The following is a 24,683-nucleotide window of genomic DNA, read 5'->3' as shown; positions in this document are numbered from 1 at the left end:
GCCTGGCTGGCTGGAGGGAGGTCTGCAAGGATGATACTGGAGCAAAAGCAAGGTAAGCAGAGTTGCATGAGGTTATGGGAGAGCCCTGAGTCCAGAAAGGCCCAGGGATTTAAATTTTATCCTGCAGAAAATTGGAACTCATTGAAGCGTCTGGGTGGCAGTGGGTTAAGTATCTGCCTTCAGATCAGGTCATGATCTCGGGGTCCTGGGGCTCCATCCCGGTGGGGAGTCTGCTTTCCCCTTTCATGCTCACTCTCTCTCTCAAATAAATAAAATCTTAAAAAAAAAAAAAAAAAGAAGAGAAAAAGAAAACAGGAACTCACTGTCTCAGTGGCAAGGAATAGTGATGAGCTGATGCCCAGACCAGTATACAGCACAGGAGGCAGAAGTCACAGGGTGTGGCTGTAAACCAGGCGAGAACTGATGCACACTGGAAAAGGGTGGTGTGGGTAGGAAAGGAGAGAGGAAGGAGGAGGTCCGCCCAAAGCTCTGATGAGCTACGGGAACAAAAAGCAGATTTGAGAGTCAGGGTACAGGCTGAAGCCTTGTGATGGACTCTGTTCCTCACGGGAGAAAATGTTCGGAGGGACAGCCAGGGGGAGGGGAAAACACCAAGGCCTAGGAACCCCCCTCAAACAGGTGAATGAAAGGATCAAGGGAATAGGAAGAGGAAACTTCCTCAAAGTGAGTTGCTCTGGTTTAATCCACCAACAGCAGCCACTGGACCCCACACTAGTAGAAAACACAGGTTCAAGGAACCCCAGAGGTCCAACCCTTAAACATTTCCTCAGTAGACAGGGTTTGGGGGAGAGAGGGGAGCTAGCCCAGGCCTTGAAAATGGAAGGGTCAGTCCTTTATCAGTGTTGCTTTAGCTCCCCTGACAGGTGGTAGCTGTGGGGTGTTGGGGTGGAGAGGCTTGAGGGGAAGAAGCAAAGGAAGATAGGTACCAATGAAGCACTTAACCACGTGCCACACTCTGTCCTTAATGTGTATTATTATCATCTTTACAACTGTTGAGGGTAGGTTTATGGCCCACATTTTTTTTTAAAGATTTATTTATTTGACAGACAGAGACCACAAGTAGGTAGAGAGGCAGGCAGAGAGAGAGGAAGCAGGCTCCCCGCTGAGCAGAGAGCCCGATGTGGGGCTCGATCCCAAGACCCTGGGATCATGACCTGAGCCAAAGGCAGAGGCTTTAACCCACTGAGCCACCCAGGCGCCCCTATGGCCCACATTTTAACTGAAATTCCAGAGACGCTATGGATGTAGCTGGGTCAGATCACACAGCCAGCACATGGCCAAGCAGGGTGTGAAGCCAGGCATGGTGCGCTCTGAAGCTCCCTGCTCCTAACCATCACGCTCGACTGCCTCTCACGAGGCTCCATCAGGCCCTGAGTGTGCTGTGCTGCTGAGACCACTGGGCCAGGCGTGAGGACACCTCAGGGCCTCCGTTTCTGTAAAATAAGGGGTTTCCAAGAGACAACCTCCAAGGCGCTTGCTGGTGTTCACAGGAGCTCAGGCCAGAAGACATGACAAGCAGGCCAAGGGAGACTTTTCTTTCTAAGCAGGGGCAGAAAACAGGTTGCAGGGAGTTTGTAAGGCGAGAACAACTGCTTAACAAAGAGAATCTCCTAGCAGGAGGGACGCTTTCCCCAAAGCTCCAAAGAAAGGGTCTGTATGGGAGACTCCATCCTCCCCTCCCAGGACCTTCTTTATCCTTCCCACCCGAGTCATAGCTCAGAAACGAAATCCGGAGCCAAGGGCTCTGAATACTCCCAGTTTTTTCCAGGGATAAACAGAGAAGTGAGACATCACCACCCTTGTTCCACATACAGAATCCTGCCCTGGGCCCCTGAGAAAGGGAAGGGCCCCCGCCTGCAGAGTTTTTCTTTTTCTTTTTTTTTAATTAATTAATTTGAGAGAGAGAGTGAGCGTGCAGGTGCATGCAGGAGTGGGGGGTAGGCAGAGGGAGAAGGAGAGAATTTCAAGAGGACTCCCCACTGAGAATAGAGCCTGACTCAGGACTTGACTCAGGGCTCAATCCCACAACCCAAGAGATCATGACCTGAGCCGAAACCAAGAGCTGACGGTCAAGTCAATAAACTGAGCCACCCAGGCATGCCAAGAGTTTTCCTTTTTCTTTTCTTTTTATATTTTAGAAGGTTTTATTTTATTTATTTGACATAGAGAGAGAGCGAGCACAAGCAGAGGGAAGCAGCAGGGAGAGGGAGAAGCAGACTCCCTGTTGAGCAGGGAGCCCAACGTGGGGCTCGATCCCAGGACCCTGGGAGCATGACCTGAGCCAAAGGCAGACGCTTAACCGACTGAGCTACCCAGATGTCCCAGAGTTTTTCTTTTTAAAAAGAAGAAGGAGGGGCGCCTGTGTGGCTCAGTGGGTTAAAGCCTCTGCCTTCAGCTCAGGTCGTGATCCCAGGGTCCTGGAATCGAGACCCACATGGGGCTCTCGCTCAGCAGGGAGCCTGCTTCCCTTCCTCTCTCTCTGCCTGCCTCTCTGCCTACTCGTGATCTCTGTCTGTCAAATAAATAAATAAAATCTTTTTTAAAATAAATAAATAAATAATAAAAAGAAGAAGGACATTAACCTGCAGGATAGAATGATAAAGCAAAGAAATATGAATGGAGTTAGGAACAGGGCTGCAGGGCTGAGAAGATGTTGGTAGAACCAAGTAGGGTTTGTTTAAAAATTTATGTTTCTTCCAACTTCATGGGATCTCTAGTCCATCAACTCCTCTAGCCATCAACTCCCTCATATCTTTCTTTTCTTCACTTATGCAACCTTGATTGTATGTTCTGTTGTTTCAGCCATTCTGTGCAAAATCCTCAGCTCCTACGCCCTTTGGTCCTTCCACGAAATCCACCTGGGGAAACTCCAATCCAACTGGCCAATCCTTCTCTTACCAAATCTACCGGGACCGTTGGATTCTACTAGTAAAAGCCACCCAGCCATTCAAATTGATATAGCTATAAATTCATGGTCCCTGTGCTCATTCCAACTAAACATAACAGATTAAACACCTTCGTGTACCACCATTCATTCCTGAAACCCCACTAAAACTGTATCGGTGGCAATTTAAATTCAGAAGAATAAAGTAAATGAGGAGAGATGAGAAATGTCAATAATCACAGAAGACAGAAGGCAGATGAGAAGCGGTAACTGGTTTAGCACAAGGCAGAAAGTCAAAACCAGTATGTCTGCAGATGGCTATGCCAATGGGAAACAAGCTGGTTCTTGGGGCAGAAGCTCAGAAAGGCTCAGGAACTGGAAACACTAGCCATCTTGGAAGGCAGGAGGGAGTTGTAGTAGTGTGTGTAAGGTGCAGTCAGAGCTCCCTCTCCTCCTCCTACTTATACAGTCAGGCAACCCCCTTCCTTTCCCCCCTGCTTCCAAAAAAGCAAGAGATTTGTTTTCTAGAGCAACTGGAACAGGTAGGGAGGGACTTTGGGAGGCCAGGACTTAGAGAGCGCCAAATCCTAACCACTAGACCACCAGGGAGGTTGAGGCCAGGACTTAGAGACTTGAGGCACACCAGGTGAGCAGGAGGCACTGCACCAAATACAGGAAGATTAGGAGGAAGTTACCATCAAATCAACTCCTTTCTCCTAACCAGCATTCAGAACCAGTGGCCAGGGGTAAACGTTCCAGGGCCAGGAGAGTAGAGGATTCCTCTCTGGAGAAACTGACCTTGACAGCCCCAGAGAAAAGACCTCCTGATGCTCTTATTTCAGTCCTCACCTGATCTCCTGGTCAGTGATGCCCACAAGTCAATATGGCGCATCCATGCACTTGGGCCTTCCAATATGCCGGCATGCCTCCCTCTTCACTGTGAGCAACCAACCAGCCAGAGGTTACCAGACACTAGAGGAAAGCCCCTAACCTAAACCACATAGATAAAAACAGGCAAACTGAAAGAAGGCATTTGATGGAAGAAAAGAAAGTCAGGGAGCAGAAGAAGCCTCAAAATTTCCAGAAGATATTGTATTCATTAAAAAATAGGTCACCCTCAAAAAGGAATACTCAGAGAACAGGAAGAAACTCGAGGATTTTAAAAATACGACAACGGAAATGAAAAATTAGAAATAAAACGATGCCAAGAAAATCACACAGAAAGATAAAAATATAAAGAGATGGACAAAGAAAAGAACCTTAGAGCAATCCAAAAGGACCAACAGTCAAGTAATACAAGTTTCAGAAATGGAAGGAAAGGAGGAGGAAAGAAATCAAAGAAAGCTTTGTAGAACAGAAGGACAGATTAAAAGGATCCACTGAAGGACCAATACAAAGACAGATTATAATATTGTCTTAGAACAGCGGAGGATCCAAAACTTCCAGAGATAAAACAAAACAAACCAACCAAAACTGGGTCATAGACAAAAGACAGAGAATCGGATCAAATCAAACACCTCCAACACAGGAGAGAGGTGAGGGGAACCCAAAGGGCCGTAATGAAGGTAATAACCATATTCAAAGGATAACAGCACTCAACTTTTGGTTATCTGCCCTCTGGACTGCGCCCCCCACAACTCCTCCTTCTCCTCCTCCCTTCCTTCTTTCAATATTTGTTCAGTATCTAGTATGTGCCAAGCACTTTGGCGGCCATTAGAGATACAATAGAGAGCAAAAGACATAGCCCTTGGGGCACCTGGCTGGCTCAGTCGTCGAGCTCAAGCCCCACGGTGGGCAGAGTGCTTACTTAATAAAATAAAAATTAAACAAAAAAAAAAAAAAAAAAAGAGGAAGAAAAGGCCATAGCCCTGCCCTCATGAAGCTCGCAGCTAAGCCAGATCACTGGTGAGCCAAAATCTCACACAGAGGTGGTTTCATTTGGTTTGCATAGTATGTTGTTGTTGTTGTTAAGTAATCTCTACTCCCAGTGGGGCTCAAACTCATGATCAAGAGTCATGTGCTCTACCAACTGAGCCAGCCAGGCACCCCTGTTTTAAAACTTTTTTTTATAGACTTTATTTATTTATTTGACAGAGAGAGAGATCACAAGTAAGCAGAGAGGCAGGCAGAGAGAGAGAGGAAGAAGCAGGCTCCCTGCTGAGCAGAGAGCCCGATGTGGGGCTTGATCCCAGGACCCTGGGATCATGACCTGAGCCGGAGGCAGAGGCTTTAACCCACTGAGCCACCCAGGCACACCCTGTTTTAAAAGTTTTAAAAACTATTGTCAATATTGAAACTTCCAGCTTCTGGTGAAAAAAAACAGAAGGCCTACCAACAGTAGACCTCAATTAGTAAATAGCAACAATCACCTGTAGTTGGAATTGCCACTTTATTACCATTGCAGTTTGCATTTGTTATGCTTTCTTTCCCATTTTTTAATTCTTGAGTAAGCAATATATTCAGGTAGTGCAAGAATCATATATATATATAAAAATATATATGTTATATATAAATATATAAAAATATTAATGGTGAAAAGTCTAATTCCCACTCCATTCCATGTGTCCCATTCCCACCTCCACCCCCACTGGTAACCATATTTTAATAGTTTCTTGGGTAACCTTTCAGAGATTTTAATGCAAATACTAACAAATGTGGGTATGTATTCTTATTTTCTCTTTTGACACAAATGATAGCATATAATCACCGATTTGTACCTTGCTTTCTTTCAGCTAACAATATATAGGTGATCCTGTATTCGTACACATAGAATTTCTATAGTCTTTCTTTTTTTTTTTTAAGATTTTATTTATTTATTTATTTGACAGAGAGAGATCACAAGTAGGCAGAGAGGCAGGCAGAGAGAGGAGGAAGCAGACTCCCTGCCAAGCAGAGAGCCCAATGCCGGGCTCGATCCCAGAACCCTGGGATCACAACCTGAGCCGAAGGCAAAGGCTTTAACCCACTGAGCCACCCAGGCGCCCCTATATTCTTTTTTTAATCAAACAGCTTCATTGAGATGTAATTTAGATACCATAAAACATAACCCTTTAAGCTGTACATTTTCAGTGGTTTTTGGTATAATAACACAATTATGCAACGATCATCAGTAATTCCAGGATGTTTTCATCACCTCAAAAAGAAACTCATTAGTGCTCACTCCTTATTCTCCATTTCCAATCCACCCACCCACCCACCCCTGCTTCCAGCCACCACTACCCTATTTTCTGCCTCTACAGATTTGCCTATTCTGGACATTTCATATAAACAGAAACATACAATATATGATCTTTTGAAGATATGGCTTCTTCTACTGAACATAGCGTTTTCAAGGTTTATCCGTGTTTTTAGCATGTATCAGTACTTCATTCCCTTTCAGAGCCAAATAACATCCTATAATATGGATACACCACATTTTATTTAACCGTTCACCAACCAATGGACATTCGGGTTGTGTCTACTTTTCGGCTATTGTGAACGGCAGGCACTGTTACAAACATGAATGTACAAGTTTCTGTGTGGGTCCGTGTTTTTAATTCCCCTGGGTACATACCCGATAGTGGAACTGCTGCTGGGTCTTATGGTAACTCTATGTTTTGCTTTTTGAGGAACAGCCAAACTGTCCCCCAAAAGAGCGGGTACCATTCTTTATTCCCATCAGTAAGGTGGGAGGGTTCTAATTTCTCCACGTCCTTGGCAGACTTATTGTTATCCTTTTTGTTATAGCCACCTGCATCAGTAATTTTGATGAGGACTGCCGGCATCCACAGAGGGTTATACCAGTGTATGAAAAAGTGCTTGCCTTCTTAGCCTTAGTAGCAGAGTATGCTGTCAAACTTCTGAATCTTTGTGGTTTGATGAGTAAGAAATGGTATCTTAGTATGGTTTTATTTTAGGTGAACACCTGCATCAGACAGTTTTGCTGTAGGAACTAATGGCTTCAAAATCCCACAGGCTTGCCACAAGAGAAGTTTGTCTCTCTTTCCTGGTTTACGTTGGTGTGGCTGGCTACAGCTCTGATTCGTATGCCTTTAGTCCAACACCTAGGCTGAAGGAGCAGCCCCTATCTGGGACACAATGTTCTCCTGGAAGAAGGAAAGGAGCAAAAGGCAGAGAAAACCATGTGAGGACTCTTAAAACCTCAGCATGGGGCACATCTGCTCATACCCTGGAGACCCTGGCCAACCCCAGGACAGCAAGGTGAGGATGTCTGGTCCTCCTGCAGGTGGGCACTGCCAAAGTCATGGCAATGGGTGAAGATGTAAACTCTCATCGCAAGGGCACTGGATAGAAACCCTTAAAAGTTTGCATTCTGGGGACACCAGGAGGGCTCAGTTGGCTAAGCATCTGCCTCTGGCTCAGGTTGATCCTGGGATGGAGCCCCACATTGGGCTCCTTGCTTGGCGGGAAGCCTGCTTCTCCGTCTCCCTCTGCCTGCCACTCCCCCCTGTTCTTGCTCTCCATTTCTATCAAATAAATAAATTTTTAAAAATCTTTTTTAAAAATTCTTTTTGCATTCTGTTTCACCTCAGTCCACACCAGCCCACCTCACTCATCTGCATTACCTGCCTGGCCCTGGAGATATCCAAGTTGGAACCACTGATCTAACCATTGGTCTAACCACTCCCCTTTTCCCTCAGGGATTTCCTCCTAATTATCCCCTCATTTTTTCAACTTTCCTTCCTACTACCTTTCTCACAGCATTTTAAGTTGTTTAAGCCTCTTACATGCTCCCACTCTAGCCACCTCCTCATCACAAGCAACCTTCTTAAAAGAGTCATCTGCACTCCATCTTCACTTTCCCTCCTCTCACACTTTCCCCAGCCCACCACCAAGTCACCAAGAACTTCCATATCCAATGGACACACATCAGCGTTATCCTAAAAACATCTTATTTCCCTGGCTTCCATAGGATTACCACCAGCCATTTCTTAGATCTGTTTGCACTTTCACCTTCCTCTGCTCGTCTTGAAATGCTAGAGTCCCTCAGGGCTCTGTCCCAGTGCCTTTTTTTTTTTTTTAAGATTTTATTTATTTATTTGTCAGAGAGAGAGAGATCACAAGTAGGCAGAGAAGTGGGCAGAGAGAGAGAAAGGAGGAAGCAGGCTCCCCGCCGAGCAGAGAGCCTGATGCGGGGCTTGATCCCAGGACTCCAAGATCATGACCCGAGCCAAAGGCAGAGGCTTTAACCCACTGAGCCACCCAGGCACCGCCCCCCCCTGCCAGTGCCTCTTTTACCTGTTGAATTCTGCACTACTCCCTGGACAACTGCTTCTGTTCCTAGGGCTACCTGCTGGCAGCTCCTCCATTCCAGACCTCTCTCCTGAGTCCAGGTCCATGAAGCCACCTGCCTAATTAAGAAGACTCCTGGGCACTTCATACTCAGTAGGTCCAAAATTAAACTCAATATCGGCCCTCTCAAAACTGCTCTTCTTAGGTTCCCTGGTTTGGTGAATGGCCCCATCTTCGACTGGTTACTCAAACTTAGATTCTGATTCCCTGCCTCCTCATCCTTGACTGATTTTTTTTTTCCCTTTTCATCTCGTCTTCAAATATTGTTACATCTTTCTCTGTCTCATCCAAAAACATCAGCACAACAGCAAAACCTGAATAAAGCTTCATTCCCCACCCCCATGGGCTCTGTTGTAAAATTCTTTTCCTTAAAAACACTTTAAAGGGAGAAAGGTAACTCTATAGTGGAGAAACCCGGGGGACACTGCCTTACCCAAGTGATCAAGACAACATCATTGATAATGGGACAGACTGACATATGGCCCTAATGTGAGGCATTGAGAAGCACTCAACCTCACTCCTGTCACATTTCTGCCAAAAATATGTAACCCATATTTAATTGTGAGGAAACAGATATATCTAAATTGAAAGTCATTCTACAAAAGAACTAACCGGTTACTTTTCAAAAATGTCAATGTCATGAAACTCCAAGAAAGACTGAAGAACTGTTGGGGCACCAGGGTTGCTCAGTGGGTTGAGCCTCTGCCTTCGGCTCAGGTCATGATCCCGGGGTCCTGGGATTGAGCCCCGCGTTGGGCTCTCTGCTCAGTGGGGAGCCTTCTTCCTCCTCTCTCTCTGCCTGCCTCTCTGCCTACTTGTGATGTGGATGAGGAAGGAAAAACCTGCTATGAAGAACATTACTGGAACACCTGGTAGAAGCTGACTATGGATGGTATCATAAATATTAGCACTCGATCAGTGTTAAATTTCCTTAATTTGATCATTGCATTGTAGTTATATAAGGGAATGTTCTTATTCTGAGAAAACATACTGAAACATTTAGCAGAAAAAGAGTATGGTATCTGCAAGTTTCTCTCAGTTCAGAAAAAGACAAATACTGTATATATCTACAGGCATTTTTAGAACAATAGCTTTATTGAGATACGATTTACATACCATAAAGTTCACCCTTTTAAACTGTACAGTTCAGTGGGGTTTTGTTTTTTTTTTTTTTTTTTGGATACTCACAAAGTTGTGCATCATTCACACTATTTAATTCCAGAACATTTTCATCACCCCAAAGAAAAGCCCCATACCTATTAGCAGTCGCTCCCCATGCATTTTTTAAAAGACTGAAAAAGATGGGGAAAGCTTTCAAAATAGTAATTAGGGTTATTCCTGGCTATTGGAATTATGAATTATTTTCATTTTCTTATTTATACACATATGCTTTTATAATTTTATATAATTTCATATTACTCACATAGTTAAAATAAAGGTTATTTTTAATCAACAAAAAAATTAAGGAGGTTAAGGGGCAATAAGAACTCCAAAACATACAAATCACCAGGCTCAAGAATGACCCTAGGACATCATGTGGTTTCCAACTCTTCAATCCACTATCATCAAAAAAGGTCTCACTGGTGACAAATGTAGCCATATACTCCTCATTTCTATGATGCAGCCCAAATGGCTCTCGGAGAGAGGTATGGGATCAGCCAGTTCAGAAAACACTGACTCATTATGTATCCCTGGCACTGGCACTGGCACTACCCAGGGGGAACGGGGCGGGGGGCGGGGCCTGTGTCTACCCTGTGTGCTCCAGCTAACAGGCCAGTAGAGAGGTGGGCAGACGCACTTGCCACAAAGGAGCGGAATGCTCACAAGGAAAGTCAGGGCTGGTTAATTCTGCTCTGTTGGCTCATGGCAGCCTTCAAAGAGAAAACATTCAGGACTTAAAGCGATAGAGAGCTGGTACAGGAAAAGACTCATTGGTAATCATTACAATACTATTTGAATAACTGATAGGATGGGCCCGAGGGGAGAGCTGTGCCAAATAAGTTAGGGAAGGTAACACAGGAGGAGGCCTGCGCAGGCAAAAAAGATCAGGGCAGTTGCTCCTTAAAGCACTTTTGGCCAGGCTTACTGTTAGAAAATGATACTGACCTCGGTACTATCTACATGGTCACAAATCCTACAGACTCTATACCCACATCCATAAAGGCACCAACTCTCCTTATGTGTTTAGTGTTTTCTCCCCCTTCTGAGGGTTAAAATTCCTGGGGGTTAAAATCTTATCTTTAAGGAAAGCACAAAAGAGGCACTCCAAAAAATGTTAGTTTTCAATCCACCCCTCTCCCCTCTCCCTTCCCCCAAGGTTTTGCACAAAGGTACTCAATGAACATCTGAGTGAACTGACCCACTATTTCCAGGTACTGAAAAATAATGCTGCATTCCACTTATATTTGATTTACATAGACCAAAAATCTGAATTAATGATATCTTAGAAGATTTGCAAAGGGTTTTTTCTCTCTCAAAACCTTCTCATCTGTGACCTCATCTGATCCTCACATTGTGCTGGAAATTAGCCTGAAAGATATTTATTTATTCACCCTGGTTTTCAAGATGAGGACTCTCAGTCTAGAGTTAATTTGTCCAAGATTACACGGGTGACACGAGAACAAGACTAGATCTCTGATTTTCTGAATTCTAGGTTAGTACCTCTCCCACTATGTTATTGGTTACTTTTAAGTCTGGCAGTTCTCACTACCTCTCACCATACACAAAAATAAACTGCAGCTAAGATAAAAACATAAGCTGAAAATATAAAACTATAAGAATGTCAAAAGAAACTACAGGGAAATATTTTTATAATCTTGAGGTAGCGTCACAAAAACCCAAAAGCCACAGGCAGACTTGACTACATAAAACCTTCAAAACTCTGTTTAAAGAAAGACACCATTAAAGTGGTTAAAGAGAACTCATGGCTTTACCCCACCCCTTATTTTACCCACTCTGTGTTTCCCAAAGTGATTTTTGCTCTCCTTGCAATTATTCTTTTCCATGAAAATTTTATTTTATTCTAATTTTTTAAGATTTATTTGTTTGAGAGAGAGAGAATGCGAGCACACGTGAGGAGGAAGGACAGAGGGAGAGGGAGAAGCAGACTTCCCACTGAGCAGGGAACTCGACCAACCACCAGATTTGATCCCAAGACCTAAGTTTTGATTGTGACCTAAGCTGAGAGCAGACGCTTAACCCACTTAGCCACACAAGCACTCTTTTCTGTGAAAATCTAAAAATCAGATTAAGTTCCATGCAAAGTTCTACTTCATTTTATTTTGTTTTAAGATTTTATTTATTTGTTTATTTGACACAGAGGGAGACACACAGGGAACACAAGCAGGGAGAGTGGGAGAGGGAGAAGCAGGCTTCCCACCAAGCAGGGAGCCCGATGTGGGGCTCGATCCCAGGACCCTGGGATCATGACCTGAGCCAAAGGCAGATGCTTAACGACTGAGCCACCCAGACGCCCCCAAAGTCCTATCTTAATTAGAACTTACTTTTTTTTTTTAAGTTTTTATTTACCTATTTGACAGAGAGAGAGAGATCACAAGTAGGCAGAGCAGAAGGCAGAGAGGGGGGGAAGTAGGCTCCCCACTGAGCAGAGAGCCCAATGTGGGGTTTGATCCCAGGACCCTGAGATCATGACCTGAGCTGAAGGCAGAGGCTTAACCCACTGAGCCACCCAGGTGCCCCAGAACTTACTTTAATCGACAGCAAAAACTCATGTCTCTCACAAAATTAAGTCTTTCTATTCATACATGCTAAAAACTCTCCATTTAAGCAAAATCTTTTTGTCTTTCACCAAAATAGTCTGATTTTCTTAATATATGGCTTGAAGTTTCCCGTCAAATTTATTTCTAGAAGTGTAATATTCTTATTGTGAGAGTATTTACTTCATGGCATTTTTATGGTTGGCGGTTCTTATATTTTATGTGTACGATTTCTATTTGTTAATCTCCCATCTGGTCATACTGCTGAACTCACTATTTTAGTATTTTGTCAGTCAATTCTCTTTCTTGATGAATGTATCATATGAAAATAGTGAGACTTTTCAGTGGCCAGGAGCTCCAATACAATATTAGCTTTGATGGTAAACATTCCTGTCTTGTTCCTATTTTTGATAGGAATGCTTCAAATAATTTCCTGTAAAGCATAATTTGCTCGGGGAGGGGGGAAGCTGAAAGATAAACGAAAAACGAAGAGGAAGTATTTTAAACACATATGACAAATAAAAAGTTAATATAACTTTGAGAAGATGTAATAGAAGTTGCTCCACTCCACTATTGGTGATGCAAATTTAAATGATGAAATCACTATTTTTCTTTATTTTTTTTCTTAAGATTTCATTTATTTATTTGCCAGAGAACAGAGATCACAAGTAGGCACAGAAGCAGGCAGAGAGAGGTGGGGAAGCAGGCTCCCCACTGAGTAGGGAGCCCAATGTGGAACTCAATCCCAGGACCCTGAGACCATGACCTGAGCCGAAGGCAGAGGCTTAACCCACTGAGCCACCCAGGCGCCCCAACTATTTTTCATCTATCAAATTGGCAACCACACTAAAAATTCATAGTATTCAGTATTGCTATGCGATAGGAAATGGGGGCATTCATACATGGTTCTGAGTGAGCATGTAAATTGTTACGAAGTGAAATTCAATTTCACAGAATTGATTAAGATTTAAAACACACAGGGGCCCTTGCTCAGGTCAATTTCCCAAGAATTTTCCTGGGATCAAGCCCCACATGGCTTTTCCCTCTCCCTCGGCCACTCCCCCTGCTTGTGCTCTCTCTCTCTCTCTCAAATAAATAAAATCTTTTAAAAAATGTGTTAAATGCACATATTCTATCTACAAATCTATAAGTGCAAAAGGATTAACTGTATGAAGATGTTCTTTATGGCACTGTTTATAAAACAAATAATGGAACTAACCTAAATGTCCATCAGGATGAGTCTAGACAAATCAAAGCACAAATATATAAGTTGGAATATTATGCAACAATTGTTAAAATATTAAAGAACTTAGATATCTACAATGTTAACACAGTGTCCAGCACTGTAGGTGCTCAATAAATACACTCTGGATGAAAAAAAAATTGTATGAACATAGAAAAAAAACCTGGAAGTATATTTCCCAAATGGATAAAAGTGACTATCTTCAGGAGCACAGGATAGTAGAAAACATTTAACATTTTTGCCTTTTCTTCTTATGTGTGTGTGGACTTGTCAAATTAAGTATGAGTGGGGCGCCTGGGTGGCTCAGGGGATTAGGCCGCTGCCTTCCGCTCCGGTCATGATCTCGGGGTCCTGGGATGGAGCCCCACATCGGGCTCTCTGCCTGCCTCTCTACCTACTTGTGATCTCTCTCTCTGTGTTAAAAAAAAAAAAAAATTAAGTATGAGCGAATTTTTTTTTTTTTTTAAGACTTCTTTCTGAGGCCCCTGGTGTGACTCAGTGGGTTAAAGCCTCTGCCTTTGGCTCAGGTCATGATCTCAGGGTCCTAGAATCGAGCCCCGCATGGGGTTCTCTGCTCAGCGGGGAGCCTGCTTCCCTTCCTCTCTCTCTGCTGCCTCTCTACCTACTTGTGATCTGTCAAATAAATAAAAATCTTTAAAAAAAAAAAAAAAAAAGGTTCTTTCTGATGACATATCTCTATTTTTTATCTCAATTTTATCATGAGTCTAAGAGCACAAAGATTTGCTGTCAACGGCTCAAAACATGAAGTGCTCAAGGAAATGAAGCCCGTGTACAAAGTGTAGTTGGGAATTCCTCTCTTTCATAAATAAGTATTTTTCTTTTGGCATCTCAATTAATTCTCCTAAACTCACATCCTGGCAGCACCTACAGCAGAAGCTGAGATTAAAAATGGATTGACATTTCCTTCCACTAAGAACACTTGGCATAGTCCATCTTTAGCGGGACCTCTCCCTAATAGCTCAAGCTGGGAGATTCTAAAGAAAAGTTCAAGTTTCCATCTTCTTAACGCCAGACCCAAGGGCCACCCTCTCTCTATGACTTAGTCTCCAATGAAACTACAGTATTCTACTGAGGGGAGTCCTGTGGCTTCTTTCAGGCGAGGAGGCCAATGTTAGACACTGGAACGTCTGAAATGAAGGGGTAAGCGGTGTAAGTTAACCAGACTGGCCTCGGGACACGCCCAGATTGAGTGTACACGGCCGAAGCATGCAAAGAAAATTAACTCTTCTCCCAGGAACTGGGCGGCCCCAGAATCTTCAGAGCTGGGTCTGATAGAAAACTCAGATGGGGCACCTGGGTGGCTCAGTGGGTTAAGCCTCTGCCTTCAGCTCAGGTCATGATCTCAGTGTCCTCTGTTCAAGCCCCGCATCGGGCTCCCTGCTTAGCAGGGGAGCCTGCTTCCCCATCTCTCTCTCTCTGCCTGCCTCTCTGCCTACTTGTGATCTCTCTCTCTATTTCTGTCAAATAAATAAATAAATCTTAAAAAAAAAGAAAGAAAGAAAACTCAGATAAAGAGGACCTTCGCTGAGTACGTGAAAAAGCTGAGTACGAACTATTCAGGCTCTACTTGGGGCTGCAGGCTCAGATGCGACAGGGGGACGTACGCGAGGAAGAGAAACTGATGGCGTTTTTTCAAGGAGCCTCAAACAGACAACTTAGCAAAACCTATCGAGAGAAGGCAACACACGTCACTTCAGTTTTCGTTCCTGCCCTCAGCCAAGATGGCCGCTGGGGCGCGCCCTGCCACGGCGCACGCGTCGTGCCGCCGGCCCGCCCCCTTCCCGTCCTTCCGCGCGCCGGTACCGCCCACTCACCAGCTGCACAACCACCACCACTCCCCCCCCACCCCCCCCCCCGCGCAACCCTCCCAGCGTCCTTAGCCTCACCCCCTTTCTGGCTGCTCCCGCCGGTCCAGGCTCCGAGCCCGGAAGTGGATATTGCGGCTCGGCTGAGAGGACGAGGGGGAGGGGGAAGTGCTTCCGGGGAAACGGGCCCCGGGTTGGTGTTTGTAAACTTGCCTCGGTCCCGGCAGGGCAGCGGCGGCCACGGGACTGGCACGGTGTGCTAGGGCCTGGAGGAGGCGCCGCGCGGTCGGGAAGACCGCGGGAGGCCGCGCCTGGCAGGTAGGAGCACGCCTCAGGGAGCGCAGCGTCGTCCGGGCCGGCGGCAGCGCCTCAGCAGCTCACAGGCCGTGGGGCGCTGCGCGGGAAGGGGGAGGGGAAGGGAGGAGGGGCGCGTGGCGAAGGGAGGGGGCTCACGGGGGAGAGGAAGGGGCCGCGCGCGCGCGCACACCCCGCTCGCTCGGCCCGGCGGAGAGGGGCTTGCTTGGCGGGGACGCGGGCGCGAGCACGCACCTAGCGCGCTTCTCGGCGCTCTCCTCCGCGCTCTCCTTCGGCTCGGTGCGGCGGGGCGCTGCGGCTGGCTGGCTGGCTGGCTGGAGGAGGAGGAGCAGGGAGGGAACACGGAGCGCCGGCCTCCGCCTGCCTGCCTTCTTCCGCAGCGAGTTTCCGTGCCTTGGGGCAGACTCGGAGAACGCGCACGTGTGGGCCGGCTCGGCGCACACTGCCAGTCCGGTTGCTGCCTTGCTACTCAGACGTCCAGCGATAGCCTCTGAGCTTTTCTCCACCCCAGTTCTGGCCTCCTTAATAGAGTGCGAGCTTCGCGGCCCGGCCCACTCGGCACAAAAGCCCCGAAGGGCCTCCGCCCCCTTCTTCTATTCGTAAGATGGCAAATCCAAGCAGTTGGCCTATTGCAGTTCATCCATGAGAAGCCCCAGTTACTTTTACTCCTGTTGGCAGCTCGTCTTTGCCCTGGAGGCCAGTTTCTTCTCCTGACCTAGAAAGAAAACTCTGCTTAACTAATGTCCTCTTTCTGAGGTTCAGAGAGAGCGGCCACGGCCACAAAAAAAAAAAAAAAAAAAAAAAAGGTCCAGCCTACTGCAGGTCGTATGGCCTGAGAATGTTGCACCTAACAGCCCCATCTCCTTTTCTGGTTTCAGGTTTCTGAAACAGATCGTGAACTTCAACGAGAGGATTCAGTTGGAAAACCAAGACTGGCAGACTTCTTCAGATCATAGGCAGGAGCCAGGCCGAGTCCAGGGATTCTTGGAACATCTATCTTCCCTTTGGAGGACACTAAGTTCTATTTGAAGACAAAGGCAGTTCAATATGGCAGCAGGACTGAAAAGACACGAAGGAGTTGTTACAGTGATTTGGTGACAGTTCTTCAAACAACAGTGTCTTAGGAGAGGTGGCTCAAGAAACTCCTGAACTTTTGGGTTGCACTTTTCTCACTTTTGGGTGAGAAATCAGCATGGCTCAGGTAAAAAGCTATAGAATCCTCCTCCTTCAAGATCACTGGGAAGCGTGTTTGCAGTTTCACTCTTGAATGCTGCCTTAGTCAACATATTGACCAACCCAGTGAGCCAAGCTCTGTATTAAACACCAGGGGGAGATCTAGAGGAAGGAAAGGAGACAGGCCACAGCCCCTGCCTTCAGGGAGCTTCCAGTCAAATGAAGGAGGTAGGCCATTCTGCATCACAGGCACTGATGGGACATTTGCGAAACAACTACTCAGTTTACACTTGGTACATTAAGTGCTGAGGGGCATGAGGGAGTGAAGAGTCTGGTGAATGCTTCATTTGTTTTTTTCAACAGGAATTAATTGAACTCCTCTGTTACATGCAAGGCATTATGCTGGGGATACAAAGATGAATAAGATTATCCCCATCCCCAGCAAGCTTCCAGGATAGTTGGGTTGGGGTTGGGGGAAGTGGAGAGAAAGTCTGTTATTTATCTTTACGTACATAATACCTTGCATAGTGGTTGATTAGCAGCAGAGACTCAATGAAACTGTTGATTAAAGGAACATGCAATAATAGAGGTATATACGTGGCAGAGGAGATAAGGGTACCTCTGCTTAGATGAACAAAAGCAGATGAAGCTTGAAGAATACATAGGATTTTCCTAGACAAACAAGCAGACACGGCTTTCAGACAAGGAGAACTGGATGGGCAGAGGCTTAAAGGCATAGGAGAATGTAATGGGGTTAGGAGTACTGCAGGTAGTTTGCTAGTTAAGGAGGAAAGGACTTAAATGGGTGAGGGGGACAGGGTAGGTAATGATAGAGGGAAGAGTTAGGGTAAGGGAGTTGTTTCTTAGGGATGTAAGAGTATAACCCAAGGGCCCTTTATGCCTCGCTAAGGAATAAGACTTTAAAAAAAAAAAAAAAAAAAAAGGAATCAGACTTTATTCTGTAGGGAATGGGAGCTCTCTGAAGAATGTTAAGTAGCAGAGTGGTGTCAGATCAGTGTATTTAGAAGATAACTGTCATTGTGAGGGGACAGGATTGGATTGGAGAGACAGGATGATCTGTTAGATTGTTCTAAGTGTGGATAGCAAAGGTATGTGCAGGCATCCCTGGAGCGTCCCCCAGCTTTCTTCCAGGGACCCTCCCCTACCAGTCTCACCAGGAGGGCAGTCTGATTATAGTATAATTGGCTTTCTTCCAGCTGCATGCATAGCTTCCTCCTTTCCATGCAGATTAGGAGCTCTTTGGTTTCTTCTTCCTTTGTTTGCAACCCCCATCACAGCATCATGTTCACTCTTGTTCTGAGAAACTGCCTTTCACTAATCACTAACTTTGTATTGGGTACCGCTATGTACTTGTATCTTAGTTTTATTCTCGTCAGCCCTGTGAGAGTAAATACTCTTCGTAAACATTTTGCATTTAAGGAAACTGAGACCTGAAGAGGTGGAGTAACTTGCCCAAGATTATGCAGTGCAAACAGCAGATCTGAACTTTCCACCTCTAAACCTTTCTATGTCCAAAGTCCTTGAAGGAGAAAGGAAAGAAGGGGTCGCAGGTTATACTAAAAGGAACTTTTTTTTTAAGAGAGTATTTTTAAAAGGAATTTTTTAAATAAATGACTTGTGGAAGTTTGCTGATGAACTATTTCTTTGAAGTGTTTCTTAAAGAATGTTTTTTCAGTAAGAAAAATACATCCTCTAGTGCTAGCCAAACAAAGTTAGTTTGAAGAATATAGCCATGAAAAGAGGCAATTTTTTTAATCATTCCTTGTTTGAGCAGTTTTTAAACTACACATAGAGTAGAGAATGAAAACATATGGATTTGCACACAAATAAATGGCCTTGGAGGTCAAGAGAAAGTGATACTCAACCCTAAAATCCTTCCAAGTGATTTAATTTTTAGACCAGTTAAAATTGACAACACCTCGGAAATTTAAAATCTGAAGGGAGAAATAATGTAGTTTGCTGATAAGCATGTTTGTGGGACCTGAAAGAATATATATTTGGCACCGGTGATATCTGCTGATCATAATGAGCTCTGAAGCTTCTGTTGAGAGAGGAAGAGGAGGACAGTCTGCTAGAAATCTCCCATTTCAGTGGATCAGCAGGGCAGACCCTCATGCCCATTCACAAGGTCAAGTACCTGGTAACATGTCCTAGCACACTGCTAATGACAAAAGTGTCAGTAATACTTGGTTATTCACTTGATTGGTATTTAAATGCTGAATAATAACAAGTAACTTGTTCTTGGTGAGGTGAGTTAGGGAGTACTCTTGAAGGAAACAGAGTTTCTCGCAGTAGAGTGGGACATTCCTTAGAGAAGCAGTCTGTTTGTGGCTGGGTGTGAAAGGTAGTTGTACAGAAGATGGCAGCCTGTTTTTGTCCTGCCCTGCCCTGCCAGGTGACCTGACACCTCATCTCCTTTCAACTTAGGCAAGTCTCCTGGCTTGTGAAGGCCTAGCAGGTGTGAGTTTGGTTCCCACTGCAGCCAGCAAGAAGATGATGCTGAGCCAGATTGCCAGCAAGCAGGCCGAGAATGGAGAGCGGGCAGGTAGCCCTGATGTGCTGAGGTGCTCAAGTCAGGTACAGCGTTTGAGTCCATTGTGGCACCTGGGGGTCGGGTGGCCCAAGCTCTCTGCCAGGAGATGTCAAGCTTTAATTCCTCAGTGCATCTATTTAGGGAAGTGGGGAAAAGGGATCCAGCTGGGGAATGAGTGAATGTGGGTATTTTAGAGAGCTAAGGAAGGGCTTTTCTTTACCTATAACCCCTTAACACCATAGAACTTAGAGAGGAAATGGATGAGTACCTTCTCTAAACCTTTGGGGCAGGTGGTTACTGTTATTTAGAAGTTGTCTGCAAGCACAGCATTTGGTTTCCTGTCTTGTGTAGGGAGATAGGCTGTGAGTTTAGCTTTGATTTATTTTAAAAGGGCCACCGAAAAGACAGCGATAAGTCCCGGAGTCGCAAAGATGATGACAGCTTGGCTGAGGCTTCTCATTCAAAGAAGACTGTTAAAAAGGCAGGTAATGGGGTAATCCCCAAACTGGTATCATTTGGTAATGGGATAATCCTTCTTTTCTTTTCATCTGTGGTTCAACCTGGAGTTTTCCCTAGATGTTTTGGTCACTCGTAGCCAGTGAATGTGTCACTCTGATTTCTTCCATAGACCATTTTGGTCTTTGATCTCTGCCCTCTCCAGAACATCCTTGGTAAAGGAAGGAGGGCCGGGGAAGCATGGGATCCTGTGGGCAGGTAGACCTCCCTCAGGTCGCATTCAGAAGTGTTGGGTTTGATGGGGCATACAGCTTACCCATACCCACCTCCTTCCTCAGAGGGTGTCTTAAATCTAGGGAATGAGGGAGATGAAAACATTAGAAAGATTACTTTGTCCAGCAACTGGAAATTGACCTAGGATAGAATGAGGACAAAAAGGAGGCTGAGAGATAGCCTTATGACATGCCTGATTGTTGCCTCTAGGTGGTGGTAGTGGAACAAAATGGTTCTTTTCAAGTAAAGATTCCCAAAAATTTTATTTGCGAACACTGCTTTGGAGCCTTTAGGAGCAGTTACCACCTCAAGAGGCACATCCTTATTCATACTGGTAAGTCTTTTGCTCATATTCAGTAGTCTGTAGTTTTGTGTGTGTGTGTGTGTGTAGCTCTTGTTGGGTTTGTTTTAGAGGCCAAGTATTAGAAATAGAGGAAGAAGATAAGTGAGTTAGAGAAATTTTGTGGCTCTGTATCTAGTGTCACTGAGACCAACAGCTTTGGGGACCCTTCCTCATTAGGTGTCTGTACATGGCTAAAAATTAAAAATTTCTGGGAAAATACCTGGAATGAAGTCCCTACCTTGTGTACCTCATGATAATCAACTTCTCTCTCCACGTGGGCCAGGTGAGAAACCATTTGAGTGTGATATATGTGATATGCGCTTCATCCAGAAGTACCACCTGGAGCGTCACAAGCGTGTGCACAGTGGTGAAAAGCCCTACCAGTGTGAACGGTGTCATCAGGTAAGCTCATGTGTCCTCCGCCCACCCCGCACAACAAACTTTCCCTTCACCAAGAAGGAGGGCCCGCCCCCGTCGCCTTTCTGACAAGGGGCCACATCGAATTCCTGGCCATGATAGAGTTAGTATGTCCAGGTGAGGTGTATCTCTCTGGCCTTATGCAGCTGTCTATGGGGAGGGGCCATGAGAATAATTGTATTAACAATAGCATTTTTCATGTTCTTATTTCTGTGCAAGGTACTGTGAGAGCCTGTAAACATAGATTATCTTTTTAATCCTCATGTTAATTCTATAAAGACCTGTGTTGTCATCATTTCACATATGGGGAAATTGAGATTCAAAGAGGTTAAGTTTCCTGAAGTCACAGCAGATTAAGGGCAGAGGCAGGATTCAGTCAAACTCAGAGCTGGTGCACCTGGAAGAAAGACCATCTCTGCCGCGGTGGGGGGGTGGTCACTGTCTGATCTGATGAGAATGTTTGCTCCACCCTCTTACACTGAATCTCGAAACACTAGGATGGAAGCTCCATGAGGCAGAGATTTTGCCCCTCTGGTTCACCATTCTGTCCTCAGCCCCAAGAACTGTACCTGCCTTGAGACAGACAATAAATATTGGATGAATGACACAGCCCTTCTGTGAGTAGGTACTTTAGCCCCGTTACAGATGAGTGTCCAGATTGAGTGCTGTTAGATACCATGTCCAAGGTCGCACAGCTGCTGAGGGCTAGAGCCAGGACTCCGACTTCAGAGCCTGTGCTCTTAACCGCTGTGTGCTCCTGCCGTCTGTGTACTTGCTGAGGGCATGTGGAACCGAATTCCTGCCTCCCACGTGGGGACGGCAGAGCTAGCCAAAGGTAGCTGAGGTTCTCTCAACACTTAATCCTTCCTTTCTTCTCAGTGTTTTTCTCGGACAGATCGATTACTCAGACACAAACGGATGTGCCAAGGGTGCCAGTCCAAGACTTCCGACGGGCAGTTTTCTCTATAGGCGCAAGGGGCCCTGGGTGGTGGGAGTGATCAGAAGAATTTACCGAAGAGCGCACCCCCTCTGGTCTGATGGTCCCACCACCACCCCGTCTGTACCTGTCCCCCTCTTGGAGGAGTTGACCCAGGAGACCAGAAGAGTGCATCAGGGGACAGCGGCCTCAGAGCTTCAGCTCTGTAAATAATCTGAGACTATGAGTATCTCGGGGAAGTTCCTACAGCATTCCTGGGTAGGGAAGCTAGTCCCTGGACCCTTGGCTGAGGTTATAGGTGGGGACTGAAGGTACAGGACCAAGACTGGTGTGGTTCCCACAACCTTGGACTCCAGCTGGCACCTGAAATGGAAAGGTTTGGGGAGAGGGATTTGTTTGTTTGTTCTGTTCTTGTTTTTGTTTATCCAAAAGCAATTTTAGCAGCTACACTGTGGATACAGGTAACATGGAGGCAATAGAGCCCTGGTCAAAGCAGGGATTATGGCTGGTCCAGCCCTCCCCAAAATTGAGTTTTTAGTTGCAGTTGATCCTCAGTGTTCCACAGCCCTGCATCTCACCTTCTGTTTGAAGGAGAGTAGGATCAGGGATGGCAGCTGAGTTCACCTTGGTCTCCTTATACACTGTAAGGACAGAAGGAAGAATGGCGGGAAGAGCAGATAAGGGCTGGGTCCAACTAGAGTGGGCAGGTACCTCTTTCTTCCTCCAGGGAAGAGCAAGAGCTGTGCCCACAGCTGTTGCATTGGCCTAGGCCACCCTGGTACCTGATGGAGTCAGCTCAAGTGCCTTGTGGAGGGAACTTGGGTGAGAGCGGCCCACAGAGCCCTTCCATGCCCTCTTTGGGCACTCGATCTTGGAGATAGTGTGTGGCTACCTCGCTGCCATTGACTCCTGAGCCAGACAGAGGTGTTCAGCAGGTAGTCACGGATATCAAAGGGGGCTATCTCTCATTGTGCCCTCTTGGAACAACCTGAAACTAGTCCCAAGTTCAGCAACAGCTGTTCAAGAAACAGAGGAGTTTGGTGTCCCCTGACATGACGGTTGAGCAGTGTGAGCTGCTCTCCCTGCCCAAGTCCTATCACTGTATTCAGGGAGAGGAGATAGGGGTGTGGCCTTTGGTCCCAAAGAATAAGATCTTCGTTTCCTTCTTAATGGCCATCCCTACCCAACAAAGAATTGGGTGTGGGGGGTGCTGCAGAGAAAGGACTGAGGAAGAAATCTATTGTAGGTTTTATTCTTAATCATATTCTTTGCTCTTCTCTGCCCCAACACCACCACCCTACCCACCCTCAAAAAAGTGATCAGGGGTGTGTGTGTGTGTGCGTGTGAATGTGTTCATTCAAATGTGTGCTTGTGTTTGTATGCTTGGAGATGGCATATTATTGAGCCAAACCCTTCTCTGGCCCTCAACTCAGGGGAGGATGAGCATGAAACAGCCCCCATCACCACCACCAAATCTGAGGGTGCTTGAGGTCCCAGCAGGAGCTGAGGAACTTGATTTAGGGGAGTGAAGGGCTTTGTTTTGGAGGGTTTTTTGTTTTTTGTTTTTTGTTTTTATTGATTCAACAGGCTGGTTAGGATGTTTAATCCAAGCCATAGCTTGTAAACATGAACTTTTTAAAGTGAAATAAAAAACCCTCTTTCTGCTATGGAAGGTCCTGGGGTTTGGTTGGCCCCCACTGTGGCCTGCCCTGACCTATAGAGGGGAGTAATCATGGAATAATCATGGAGGCTTGGTGAACCTGACCACGCTGTCAGTGGGGCTCTAAGATGGCAACTCCAGACAGTGTGACTTCATTTCCTAGAAAATGTAGGGAACAGCAGCAGAAAGCTCCTGGCTGTTACCTGAGGTGGGGGGAGGGGCTCTATACCTCGAAATGTGAGGATTTCAGGGAAAGAGAAAGGTATGGCACCCTTCAGATTTTCCCTGACAGCGCCTGAGATCCTTTGCAAGAGACACTGGGGAATGTGTTTGCCGCCTGTGCTCTTCTAGCTTTACGCTGGCACTTGCATTTGATACCGTCCAGAACCTAGGCTTCAGTCCTTGAAGCTGCCATGTGGTCCCCGCAAGCTGGGTATCTTCCCGTATGTAAGTGAGCCCCTTTCCTGTTAGAGGGCTCTTCTGGGGCCGGAATTTATCACTCACCTCTGGGAGTAGATTCTTGGAAGGAGGCAACATTTTAAAAACTTCTCCCAGGAGCACTTTTGAAAACAGGAGGCTTCATTCTCTGCCAGTTGCAGCTACTCTGTTTAGGGGTGGAGTGTGTGTGGAGAGAATCCCTTGAGTGACCTCTCCCCTACATGTGCGGATGTGTGCTTAGGTCCCAGTGTGCCATGGCCCCCCACAGCTCCAGTCTCCTGCCAGGGTGGGTGAGAGAGAGGGAGTTTGTGCACAGGTGTGTGAAGAGCCATACCAGAAGCACCCCTGCCAAGGACTGGGTGTGGGGGCAACTCAGGAGCAGGTGGGAGGTTTAGGTGTCCAGGTTCTGGGGCCAAGGATGTGTGAGGAGAGAGGAGCAAAGCGAAGAAAGGAGTGATTTAGCCTCCCAGAGGGCCCGGAAGCCCCACTTACACCCCAGGGAAAGCACAAAGAGCGCTGCAGGGGCTCCTGGGCCCAAGGCCCCAGCCCTCCTCAGCTGGTGGGGTCTAGCACTGGACAGATGCCTTAGGTGCGTTTGGAGTGAAGGGAAAGGGAGCTAGGGCAGGCTCTCAGAGACCAGGACATGGAATTTGGGGACCTGGGAAAGAGTAGTACCAGTTCTGGGGGGGGGCCTTGTACTGGGCCCTACCAGCCCTGCCCTTCCCTGCACCCCAACTCTTCTCCATCCACCCCCCAACAGCCTCTTTCATCACTTAGCTACTGATTGTGCCCTATGGCTTGACATTGGAGGGTTAAATGAGACGTGGGGTCCCACCACAACTGCTAACCCTCTCCCCAGACGCTCTTTGCCTCTGCTGCAGTCCTGAGGCTTTTATCTTAACAATCCCTCCCAACTCTTCCTCTCTGCCCTCTCCCTCCCTCTCTCTCTTTTTTTTTAATATACTTATTTTGCTATTGGGGGAGGGGAATATCAAATGAACAAGATCACTTTTAAATGGTAGTTTTTATAAGATGTTATAAACTTGTATCTTTTTACCATTAAAGTGCAGTGTATGTTCCTTCGTGATATATTTAGGATATTTAAATAAAAAGAAAATGGGGCTTTTCTACATAC

At 46.0% G+C, this 24,683-nt stretch overlaps 2 protein-coding genes across 9 annotated transcripts in view; one reads left to right on the top strand and one right to left on the bottom strand.

Annotated features, from left to right (window-relative positions):
- The window catches only part of CSAD (cysteine sulfinic acid decarboxylase), a 27,766-nt gene extending 11,914 nt beyond the window's left edge, over window positions 1–15,852 (bottom strand). Inside the window, exon 1 of one of the 4 annotated variants that reach the window (XM_047742802.1) lies at window positions 15,196–15,852. The gene's annotated coding sequence lies outside the window, so the exon portion shown is untranslated. The remainder of the gene's footprint in view (window positions 1–15,195) is intronic. The other 3 variants (XM_047742803.1, XM_047742804.1, XM_047742805.1) reach the window with 3 other exon arrangements.
- ZNF740 (zinc finger protein 740) lies at window positions 14,795–24,683 on the top strand. Of its 5 annotated transcripts, none has more exons than XM_047742809.1 (7): window positions 14,795–15,300; window positions 16,176–16,498; window positions 18,919–19,068; window positions 19,416–19,505; window positions 19,964–20,087; window positions 20,380–20,498; window positions 21,011–21,120. In XM_047742809.1, the coding sequence occupies exons 2-7, from the start codon at window positions 16,490–16,492 to the stop codon at window positions 21,089–21,091; spliced, it is 573 nt and encodes a 190-aa protein (XP_047598765.1). In that variant the 5' UTR covers window positions 14,795–15,300; window positions 16,176–16,489; the 3' UTR covers window positions 21,092–21,120. The 5 variants fall into 5 exon arrangements, with proteins under 5 accessions (XP_047598765.1, XP_047598766.1, XP_047598763.1 ...); XM_047742810.1 differs by lacking the exon at window positions 21,011–21,120 and adding an exon at window positions 21,393–24,683 and having other exon boundaries at window positions 15,021–15,300; window positions 18,887–19,068; XM_047742807.1 differs by lacking the exon at window positions 21,011–21,120 and adding an exon at window positions 21,393–24,683 and having other exon boundaries at window positions 15,024–15,300.

Source organism: Lutra lutra, chromosome 8, assembly GCF_902655055.1.
Source record: "Lutra lutra chromosome 8, mLutLut1.2, whole genome shotgun sequence".
NCBI lineage: Eukaryota > Metazoa > Chordata > Mammalia > Carnivora > Mustelidae > Lutra > Lutra lutra.
This window is presented reverse-complemented; position numbering and strand designations above follow the sequence as displayed.